The following is a 10,507-nucleotide window of genomic DNA, read 5'->3' as shown; positions in this document are numbered from 1 at the left end:
CCACCATCGCCCGGCTTTATTTTTGTCTATTTCTTAGACATGCCATTGAGGTCAACAAGAGAGACTACAGAGCTTGGTATGGCCTTGGACAGACCTATGAAATCCTTAAGATGCCATTTTATTGCCTTTATTATTATAGACGGGCCCACCAGCTGCGGTAAGTTGGTTTCTTGACAGTGTGGAAAGGGTTGATATGATACCAGCTCTCTCTCAGAACTAAAGGGTGTAGGTCTGGTCATTTTTACTTAGTTTCTCTACTAGTGTGTTTATGGGATAATTATAAACACTAAGTAATGTTATTAAATGAAGCATTGACTGAAGAACAGTCCTTGCATAGACTGGGAACAGTGTGAAATAGTAGAGACTAAGCTTTCAAGTGAGGACTTGAGGTTTTGGTAAAGTCTTTGCTCTAACTGTTTGTTACCCTTTTTCATAGTCCCAATGATTCTCGTATGCTGGTTGCCTTAGGAGAATGTTATGAGAAACTCAATCAACTAGTGGAAGCCAAAAAGGTACCTCAAATTTCAGCCTAGAGAATTTGAGCAGAAATCTGTTGTTCAGAAGGACGTTGAGCTGTGTACAGTACTGTAGTAACCCCCCTCCCCCCCCATTCTGATCTGTGTGTAGCATAAAAGAAATGTAGGCTGAGATTATCAGCGTGGATGTCTACATGTATAGCCTGGATCTATATAACAGGAAAAACGCTCTGTATTGTGTAAGCCTGCATTTCTAGAAGGCTTGCATGGCCTTAGTGTTTATGTGATTAGTTGTTCCACATGGGCAGCAGTCAGAAGTGACCAGTTTATTCTTCAACAGTGTTACTGGAGAGCATATGCTGTGGGAGATGTGGAGAAGATGGCTCTCGTGAAGCTGGCAAAGTGAGTGGAATGTCTTTGATACTTGTGTTGGTTCTCCTGAGGTTGTGTCATGAGTGTGGGCATGGAGCAGGGTGTGGAAAGGTATGGAAAGACTGGTTCTGCAGTCGCGCACAGCTCTTTCCTTTTCTCTGTGTTGTAGATGAACCCAGGACCTTATACATGCTAGGCATGAAGTTATATTCTGGCTTTAGCCTCTTGACTCTAGAGAGTTCCACTTCACCTTGAATTGGAATAGATTTCCTGTTAGGCAAGAGATGAAAAAATGAACTGAAAAAGATCTGAGTGGACTAGAAGTGTCGTCCTGTGGTCGAGGACTCACCTAGCATGCATCAGGGCCTGTGTGCATGGGAGAATTGCTCAGAAGTAGTCAGCTGTTGGCTATCGCTTTCATTCGTACCAGTGTTAGCAGGAAATTTTTTGGAAGGGTATATTACCCAATTATCAGTTTAAGTCAACTACTCTTTTTTAAAAAGTTTTTTAAATTTTGTGTATATGTATGTGGTATGTGCATGTGGAGGTCGCGCCAACCATTATGTGGTCCCCGGGAACTGAACTCGATTGCCAGGCTTTGCTTCAGCTGCTAAGCCAGCTCACCTGGCCCTTAACTTTTTTTTTTTTTTTTGAGGCAAGGACTTACTATGTAGCACTGGTAGACACCCTGCTTTTTGTTGTTGTTGTCATTTTGTTTTGTTTTTTAAGATAGGGTTTCTCTGTGTAGCCCTGGCTATCCTGGAACTGCTCTGTAGACCAGGCTGGGCTTTAACTCACAGAGATCCCCCTGTCTCTGCCTTCCTAGTGCTGGTGGATTGAAGCTGTGCACCATAGTAACCACTTAATAGGCACTGATTGTATTCTGGATCTCAACATGTTATTTATGTTAAAATTTACTTGTTTATATGTCATTTCAGGTTTTATTTATGCCTTTACTTTTTAATATCTGACTTGCTTTGTGGTCTTTTATTTAAAGCCCAATTTCTTTTGTAGGCTTCATGAACAGTTGACTGAGTCAGAGCAGGCTGCCCAGTGTTACATCAAATACATCCAAGATATCTATTCGTGTGGGGTATGTGTCAGAGCATGAGAGCTGTGTCCCTGACGGGTTCTTGTCACCTCAGTCATGCTTGCTTTCCTTATCTAGGAAGTAGTGGAGCACTTGGAGGAGAGTACAGCCTTCCGCTACCTGGCCCAGTACTATTTTAAATGCAAGTTGTGGGATGAAGCTTCAACTTGTGCCCAGAAGTGCTGTGCATTCAATGATGTGAGTATTGGATTCTAAAAGGTTTGATTTTTCAGGCCAAAACATGTGGTCTTTACATGGTGTGCCAGAAAGCTTACTTTGACTTGTGGGAGTCAGCCATTGAGTACTTCTGTAGTGAGGAGTGGCGGGCTGCATTCCTGCCGCCTGGCCTCCTGGCTAGCTTATACCCCGAAATAACAACACACAGATTTTATTCTTTTAAACACTATTGGCCCATTAGCTCTAGCCTCTTACTGGCTAATTCTCACATCTTGATTAATCCATATTTAGTAATCTGTATAGCACCACGAGGTGGCTTACCAGGAAAGATCTTAACCTGCATCTGTCTTGGAGAGGAGAATCATGGCGACTAAATTCACTGCCTTCTTCCCAGCATCCTGTTCTGTTTACTCCGCCTAATTTTCTGTCCTAAATTAAAGGGCCAAGGCAGTTTCTTTATTTAACCAATGAAATCAACACAAAACAGAAGACTCTCCCACATCATACTTGCTTTTTTTTTAAGGGGACAAGACTCCTTTTATTTGTAAAGGAATGTTCTGAAGAGTATTTTAAAAACCAACTTTTTCGAATAGCACCAAACACATTTTGAAACAGCTGTAACTTTGTTTCAGACGCGGGAAGAAGGTAAGGCCTTGCTCCGCCAGATCCTACAGCTGCGGAACCAAGGGGAGACGCCGAGCACTGACACGCCTGGTACCTTTTTCCTCCCTGCCTCACTGTCTGCAAACAACACGCCTACACGCAGAGTTTCTCCACTTAACCTGTCTTCAGTCACGCCTTAGTTGACAGCTCTCAAGGCAGCGCACTGCTAGACCAGTATTAAGCCTTACCTCCGGTAAAGAGCAGCCACGTCTGTTCTCCCAAGGACCTAAACTCTTCTCATTTTTACAGATAGAAACAGCCTTGGGGACAGCCTATGGAATCACCTTCAGAGGTAGACAGGAACGACGGAGGACAGTACTGACTGTCTTCTGTCAGCCAGCACTTCTCCCTTCTATTCAGAATAGCAGGTCTTGGCCCTCCCATAGTCTCCTCACCTCCACAAATCCCTTTTACAGCACTTTACCATAAGTGATGCTACAGAAACAAGGTTTAATGCTGCTGGAGTGGGCTAGGCAAAGGGGGGAGTAAAGACTATCCTGCTTATCTTCTGGTATAGTGAGGTCAGGTGTTAACGGGGTTTCTCTGTGTAGCCTACGATGGGATTACAGGCGTGTGCTGTGAGGCCTGGCTAGAATGACCTTCGTTTTGCAGTGTGGTCTCTGATGTCGGAGATTAGGGTTAGAGTGTAGCTATTCATATGATCTTTGGGAGACTGCTTTCGAAGGGAGTCTTCTAAAACCTTTCAAGTGGAAGTCTGTGAGCATGAACTGTAGCTCATATTGAGGGCCAGGATGGCTACAGCATTGGCTATACCCTGATGAAAGTCAACACAGGGAGACCAGATTACAGAGAACTTTGTGGACATTTGAAAGTACATTTTTTATTTCAGACATTAAAATCCATGCTGATATCTTTTAGTTAATGCTTGATGTAATTGTTTTTTCCTTTTATCTCCAAAGAATACTTTGTTTTCAACTTTGTCTGCAAGGTTGAGGGAATCATCTTATGTTCTTGTAGTTTCAAATACACTTTGATGTTTGTGCTATATGATGCTAGCGACCATTCTGTGTTTAAGATGTAACCTTCCTTTCTCTTGTGCTCAAAGTATTTTTATTCCCCTCTTACTTTTGAAATTTTAGCTGTGCATGGTGGTGCACGTCTTTAATCCTAGCATTTTGAAGACAAAGGCAGGTGGATGTTTTGAGATTAGCTGTCTACACAGCAAGTTCCAGGCCAGTCTGAGCTACATAGTAAGACCTGTCTTGAAAAAAAAACCCAAACAACAAAACCTTTTGAATATGTATTGCCATTTGACTCATTTCATAGTGCGCCTTAGGCTGGTTCCCATTGCTGTTCCTGTCCAAGGGTCCAACGGACCAGATGGTATTTATATCAGTTTCTGTCCCCCTTTTTATATTTTTCTAAGTTTGGAATCCAAATAAAAGCATAAACAGTGTCTTTATTCAGTATAATATTTGTGCATGAAAAATGAGATTATATATGTGATTATAATACAATAACTCGTGATACAGTTCAGGAGATATACATATATATATATATGGAACGTAAGAGACTTAAAAGTTGATCAGTTCACCAACCTTAGGTCAACAAGCATGTGTCTTCATCCCCACAACCTTAGTACTTTTTGCCGAAAGGAGACCTGAGCAAAGGAGAGTGCCGAGAGCGCAAGATCCGCGCGTAAGGGCCGTTGTCCGTTGCGCTCTGGCAGGTGGGTGTTCGGGGAAGTAAGTTTCGAAGGAATGGTTTCTTTCCTGGGGGTTGATGATTTGGTTGCTGGTTTTCCTGGTTTGTTCCCAACCGCTTTTTAGCAGAAGCCTGGCCTTGGAGCTTCAGCACAGTGTGATACTGCTCAGCAATGCAGGCTGTCTTTTTCTGAAGGTCCAGTTTCACTAGCATCATGTTATTCTGCAGCTCAGCCAGGGTCTGGTTCTAAGTAACATAGAAGTTAGAGATTGAACCTTTAACCCCAGCATTTCTACGTTCTAGGCCAGCCAGAGCTACACAGTGAGACCCTATCACCTTCTAAAAACATTTCAGCCTGCCCCTAGGTATCAGTCTAAGAAGTGAACATTTCTCTTTAGCCTTTTAAGATCTCTGGCATCAATACACACCAACGAGAAATGCTATTGCTTAGTGATAGAGTGCCTGTGTAGCGTGCATGAAGCCCTGGGTCCCACCCCCACCATGACAGTTTCTCACTAGACACTGGATGGGCCTGGGAAGGGAAGGAGTATCTAGGCTGCCCTCACCTGTTTGATTAAGATATCATCGCAGTTGGTCAAGGCTTGGCGAAGTTTTCCTGCCCCGGTGCTGTGACAGCAGGCCCTTTCTGCTGACTGGAGAGACTGTCCTATTTTCTGAAGCTCTATCCTTAGCATCCTTATATTCTGAAAGAGCAGGAATCAGAGTGTGGCTAAAATCAACCACAGCAGCCATTTGACGACAAACTCAAGGAGGCTGGGAGCCGGTAAGCTGCCTTAGCTAGTGAGGGCACTTGTCCCCCAAGCTTGACATTCTGAGTTAAATGTTAAATCCCAGGAACGCACATGGAACCCATATGGCTTCCACATTACCACACACAAATAAATAAATGTAAAGCAAAAACAAAAGCTGGCTTTCTGAATGAAATAGCCATTCCTCAGGGGACACACATACAAACCCAAATACAAAACAAAACAAAAAAAAAAAAAACAACCCAGTCTCACATAAATTCCCTTTGATTAACAGAAAGGTTACAAACCTTCTGGCCCTCCTCTAACTTCTTATCCACATCAGTGGTGAAGGGCTTGGCTACGGCTGGTTGTTCCACCATTTGCTGGAACTTCTGTGGCTCTGGGAGGGAAACAATATAAACACATTTAATACATGGCTTTCCAGCTTTGGGCTTACCTCTTTAACAGCAGCAAGCAGACAAGGTGAGGCTCTTTCCTCACCTTCAGTGGCAGAGTTCAGCTCTGCTTTGCATTTTTCTAGTTTAGCTTTTGCTTCCTGGAGCTGCTGAGTGGAGGCAGAAGCTGCCAGCCTTTGTGACCGCCGTAGGGACAGTTCAGACCCTGACACTCGAGTCACTGGTTGCTGTTTGGCTTCCTGCAAGAGAGTTTCTAGCTCTTCAATTTTCTCATCCCGCTCCTAAGAGGGAAACAGAGAGCACAATTCTGTCCAGGGTCAGAGAAATAACCAAAGGACCTGATTAAATGAACATTTTGGGGGGGTGGTTTTTTTTTTTTTTAGTTTCTCTGTGTAACAGTTCTGTTCTGGCACAAGTTTGGTAGACCAGGCTGGCCTCAAACTCACTGAGATCTGCCTAGCTATACTGCCCAAATAAATGAACATAAATCTTGACGCTAGACCCTGAATTTAAATTCAGATAACTACAAGGCACTAAGAGAAATGAAGAAAAATGACTTATATTCCTGTTCTTACTAGAGTTTATAAAACTTAGGTAAGTACACACACCTTTAATCCCAGCACTCAGGAAGCAGAGGCAGATAGGTTTGAGGTCAGCCTAGTCCACAGAGTTCCAGGAAAGCCAGGACTGTTACACAGAGAAACCCTGTCCCACAAAATCAATCAACCAATAAATAATTAAATATAAGTAAAATTTTGTTCATCTCAGACAACCAAGTGACAGAAGTCTGCATGGCAGTTGGGACTGGATGGGGCAAACTCACCTGAATCTCTTCTTGGTAGAAACTTGTCAGCGATTCCTTGAGGATCTTCAGCTTCTCTTCATACATTTCCTCCAGTAGTTCCTTTTGGTTGTCCAAATGCTCACTGACAGGAGGGTAGTGAGGATTCTGAGTGAAGCTGAGGCACAACCCTGTGCCCCAGTCTTCTGTCCCCTCTCACAGGTAACTCACTAGCAGGGCCACTCAGCAGTACCTGCACCATTGCTCCCGCTGCTGCATCTGTTCCACCATCTCGTTGCAAATTTCCTCGCGGAGCTGCATCTCTAACTGCAGCTTTTCTTGTCGTTCTTTTAAAAGCAGTGTTTTCATGGCTTCCACCACCTGCAGTAGCTCCTAGGAAGAACGCACCTGTCAGAGATCTTAAATCCTGCAGTAAAAGGCCCGAACCCATCTGGAGCACCCTGTGGGAAATGTGCAGCCATTAAGCAGCTATCCTAGAGCCTTCTTGTATTCTCACCTCCTTGCCATACATAGAGATGTCAGCTTCTTTTTCAGGATGGTCATCAAGGTCTGAGTCAGTCTTGCCCCCTTTCTGTAAGCCAGGGGCTACCTGAAGACTATGCTCCTTGATGAATGAATGCAGGGATGGGATCCCCAAATGCATAGGTGGGGCATGCACAAGCTAGAGAAGGAAAAGAAAAACTTAATCGACTCGTTTACCAGTTTCTAAGGATTATCTTAAGGTTGCCAGTCCAGATTAAGTACAATCATCATGCCTATAGCTTCATACCTGGCTGGCAAGGGCTGAGAACTTGGCCACGTGAAGAGTCTCATCATAGTTAGATGCACAGGGATTCACATTGACAATCATACATGAACGGCCTCGACCTGTGAAGAAGCCTTGGAACACACGAGTCAACTTACTGTCGCGGAAAGGAATCAGGTTCTGCTTTGACCTTGCACAGAATCAGAAAAATAGCACTGTGAACATAAAGGGGCTTCCAAACACCATCCTTACAGGTGACGTAAAACTGACCAAATCACCAAGCCCCAGGCCATCCTAGCCCACAGCTTACCGGTTCTGCTGATTTTGCCGCAGGGCAGCAATACAGCGGCCCAGTGTGTGCAGAGAAGTGTTAATGTTTCCTGCCTCCTTTAGCCGCTCGCCACTCTTTTGATCTTTGCAGCGCTCTGAGCCAGCCAAATCACAGAGTGACAGTCTGGATGGAATAATGTGTAGGACCTGATGTAAGGAACTCATAGCTTATATAATTCTGGGAACAGCTAGTTCCTTTAAGAATTATATTACCCTTCGCCCCTACAATCAGGTGACCAAGATGATTAAATTTCTAAGTGGAAAAACTTACTCACTGATCTTGGGCACTATATCCCCTTCTCCCTGAAGATGCAAGATTCTGATGGAGAAGATGCTGTGACTGAAAAGGAGAAGAGAAAAATCATATCTTGTTGCCCATGATCAGGTGGAGGGCTAAGGCTTCCTAGACACAGCAAAGAGTTAATTTTCACAACTCACCTGCGACTAGAGTTGTGGTTCAGGTGGGTGCTGGCAAAGCTCTGGTTCTTGCGACCCACTTTCAGGAGTTTCCAGGCTTCCTCAACATCGCGAACATGGATCCAGTTGAGGTCTGTGGCCAAGAAAGAGGTGGGAACACTTAGCCCCCTTTTTTCCCTACATGCCTCCAGGTTTCTACCAGGTTCCTCTACCTTTGTATACCTTTCACATAAGGATTGCCATTCTGATCCTCACACAGCCGCAGTGTCTGTCTCTTATGCTGATGGTTAGGTGGTTCTAACAGGTCATAAAGCAATTCATTGTAGATCTCAAAGAAGGAGATCCAAACAGAGAAGCGGATGTCTGCTGGGACACTTACTGGAGCAGTGTCTGGCTGTGCCCATGAATGACTTGTTACTGTGAGAAAAATCAATGTGTAGGTCATTAATCACGGAGCAGTTCATCTTGCCTTGGTCTACAGGAACTTCAAAAGATGGATTTCAGGTTGTAATCTCTAGTGGGTCCCCACCATTGCCCAGCACAGCCCACATGTACATACCGTCCAGCTGGCTACTGCTGCTGAGCTGACTGGTGGAAGAGAGCCCAGCAATGCCACTGTCAGAGCTGGTGCTGGTACCTATCCGACTATCAATGTGGACACGCTTCTTCAAGGAGGTGGGCAGCTCCTCCTGAAAGAGCAAAGAGAAGATAAGCACAAATCTTTCCTGAACTCTACCCTTTATCCCAGCTTTCTTACTACTTTACCTCTTGAAGGCCTCCAGTTAGTAAGGATTGCTTCTTTATTTCCTCCTGGCGAATCTGTTTGCTGTCTAGCCAGATCACCTCACTGGAAAGCAAGGGCTTCAGATCAGGTGTCGGATGAAGTTGGCCTTGGAGACTATTAAAGATGAGAGCCAGGGACCGGGGCAAGATCCCCCCATCCTTAGTAGTACCTGGAAGAATATCAGAGATAATATCTTTTACCCAGGGCATCAAAAGGTAAAGACAACCATTAGATCCTGGGTTAACTACCCTGCTCAAGCTTACTACTTACCTTGAACTGTGTACGTCTTCCCCGAATTGGTAACTCCATATGTGTATATGAGCCAGTTCTGCCCTTTGAGTACATCCTTTACCATCTCCTTCACAGTCAGATTGAAGAAGGGTGCCTGGCCCACTTCTGGCCCAAATATCTAGAAATAGACCTGTTATCAGAGGCCTGCCATACTTCACCTGCCACCTGTTTCCTGTGCAGGACTAGTAGGTGTATTCCTTCCTGGGGACCACTCAGCTAGGTTTTCCTGCTGAACTCCAGCTGTTCCTAAATGCCGAAGACTCAGCCACACTCTGCTAGTCCCCTTCTTCCACATTAAATACTTCATGCTATTGTGACACTGTGCATACAAGGGGAAAATATCATTGGTTGTAAGCATGGGTTTGGAGATGGCTGGATCTAGATCCCAGCGCTGTCTTCCCACTTACTAGCTCTATGGCGTCAGCAAAATTACCTTCACTGTACTATGAGCCACAGTATGCTTATCAGGGAAGAGGTGATGATAGTATCAGCAGTAATGAATGTACATAAAGTACCTGACACACTGATTAGCACATATAGCAAGGGTCCCAGAATTAATAGATACACATATAGAGAACTCACACTCGGGTAGAAATCTTTTAAAGAACAAATAAAACTTCCTGAGTGTTGGGTCTAGTTCATACACCAGCATTGCATACCTGGGAAAAGGTGAATTTGTGGGTGGCCTGACCAATTCCCCTCTCATTGCTCTTCAAGGCAAAGGAGTCTTTGGGTGCTTGTAGCATAAGAGTTTCTGTATTTTCAATATGGACACAGCCCTGAGAAGGCAGAAAGCAGAGGTCAGCACAGTAAAGAAGTGTTCCTAGTGAGCCTCTTCTGTACTATACCATTTCACCTTATCCTCACCTGATCTTCTTGTCGGTCCAACTCACAAGTTAAAAAGGGTCTGATTCGAAGGTAAACTTTCACCCTCTCTGCAGTGTCCTCAAATGGAGCCTGTAACAGATTCCAGCCAGGACAGAGTTAACTTCTAAGCAAATGGGCAAACAGCCCAGTTCCTAGGAAGCATGCTACCAATTCCTCATTCCACCTTAAGTAGCCCTATGCAACTATTCTTTGGTTCCACAATAATTCTAGTGCACATGAGCTTTGTTACCCTTCCTTGTCTCATTACTGTCCTCTAAATCTGGTTAGCTATACCAGTGATCTGTGTTAGAATCGGTTGATATTTGAAAACCAGTACGCACCAGGCATCATGCTTATATTCCTAACATCCACTAGGAAGAAATGGGGGAATCAGAAATTTAAAGCCAGTCTTGATTACAAAGACTATTTCAGAATAAACAATTTTTGTTTATTTAACTTAGGTTCTCTGGCAAGAAGGACTCTTAACTCTTAGTAAGATGGCTCAGCTTACTTACTAAACAAGCCTGCCAACTTGAGTTCAGTCACAGAAATCCATATAAGAATGGAAGAGGAGCTGGAGAGATGGCTCAGTGGTTAAGAGCATTGCCTGCTCTTCCAAAGGTCCTGAGTTCAATTCCCAGCAACCACATGGTGGCTCACAAC

General features: G+C 44.2%; 2 protein-coding genes across 2 annotated transcripts in view; one reads left to right on the top strand and one right to left on the bottom strand.

The window, feature by feature from the left end:
- Nucleotides 1-4,192, top strand: part of Cdc23 (cell division cycle 23) — an 18,530-nt gene extending 14,338 nt beyond the window's left edge. The window contains exons 11-16 of the mRNA XM_005355908.3: nt 38-157; nt 437-512; nt 817-878; nt 1,863-1,941; nt 2,017-2,136; nt 2,748-4,192. Of these exons, the coding sequence (XP_005355965.1) occupies nt 38-157; nt 437-512; nt 817-878; nt 1,863-1,941; nt 2,017-2,136; nt 2,748-2,918 (628 nt within the window). The 3' untranslated portion in view covers nt 2,919-4,192. The remainder of the gene's footprint in view (nt 1-37; nt 158-436; nt 513-816; nt 879-1,862; nt 1,942-2,016; nt 2,137-2,747) is intronic.
- Nucleotides 4,193-4,374: 182 nt separating this feature from the next.
- The window catches only part of Kif20a (kinesin family member 20A), an 8,138-nt gene continuing 2,005 nt past the window's right edge, over nt 4,375-10,507 (bottom strand). Inside the window, exons 3-19 of the mRNA XM_005355909.3 lie at nt 9,845-9,934; nt 9,637-9,756; nt 8,957-9,095; nt 8,668-8,855; nt 8,462-8,591; nt 8,125-8,319; nt 7,924-8,035; nt 7,757-7,825; nt 7,466-7,609; nt 7,180-7,345; nt 6,907-7,071; nt 6,643-6,782; nt 6,432-6,534; nt 5,694-5,889; nt 5,501-5,592; nt 5,010-5,147; nt 4,375-4,689 (exon numbers count right to left, since the gene is read on the bottom strand). Of these exons, the coding sequence (XP_005355966.1) occupies nt 4,375-4,689; nt 5,010-5,147; nt 5,501-5,592; nt 5,694-5,889; nt 6,432-6,534; nt 6,643-6,782; nt 6,907-7,071; nt 7,180-7,345; nt 7,466-7,609; nt 7,757-7,825; nt 7,924-8,035; nt 8,125-8,319; nt 8,462-8,591; nt 8,668-8,855; nt 8,957-9,095; nt 9,637-9,756; nt 9,845-9,934 (2,502 nt within the window). The remainder of the gene's footprint in view (nt 4,690-5,009; nt 5,148-5,500; nt 5,593-5,693; nt 5,890-6,431; nt 6,535-6,642; nt 6,783-6,906; nt 7,072-7,179; nt 7,346-7,465; nt 7,610-7,756; nt 7,826-7,923; nt 8,036-8,124; nt 8,320-8,461; nt 8,592-8,667; nt 8,856-8,956; nt 9,096-9,636; nt 9,757-9,844; nt 9,935-10,507) is intronic.

Source organism: Microtus ochrogaster, chromosome 18, assembly GCF_000317375.1.
Source record: "Microtus ochrogaster isolate Prairie Vole_2 chromosome 18, MicOch1.0, whole genome shotgun sequence".
NCBI classification, from domain to species: domain Eukaryota; kingdom Metazoa; phylum Chordata; class Mammalia; order Rodentia; family Cricetidae; genus Microtus; species Microtus ochrogaster.
The sequence above is the reverse complement of the archived record's forward strand: the minus strand, read 5'-3'. Positions and strand labels throughout refer to the sequence as shown.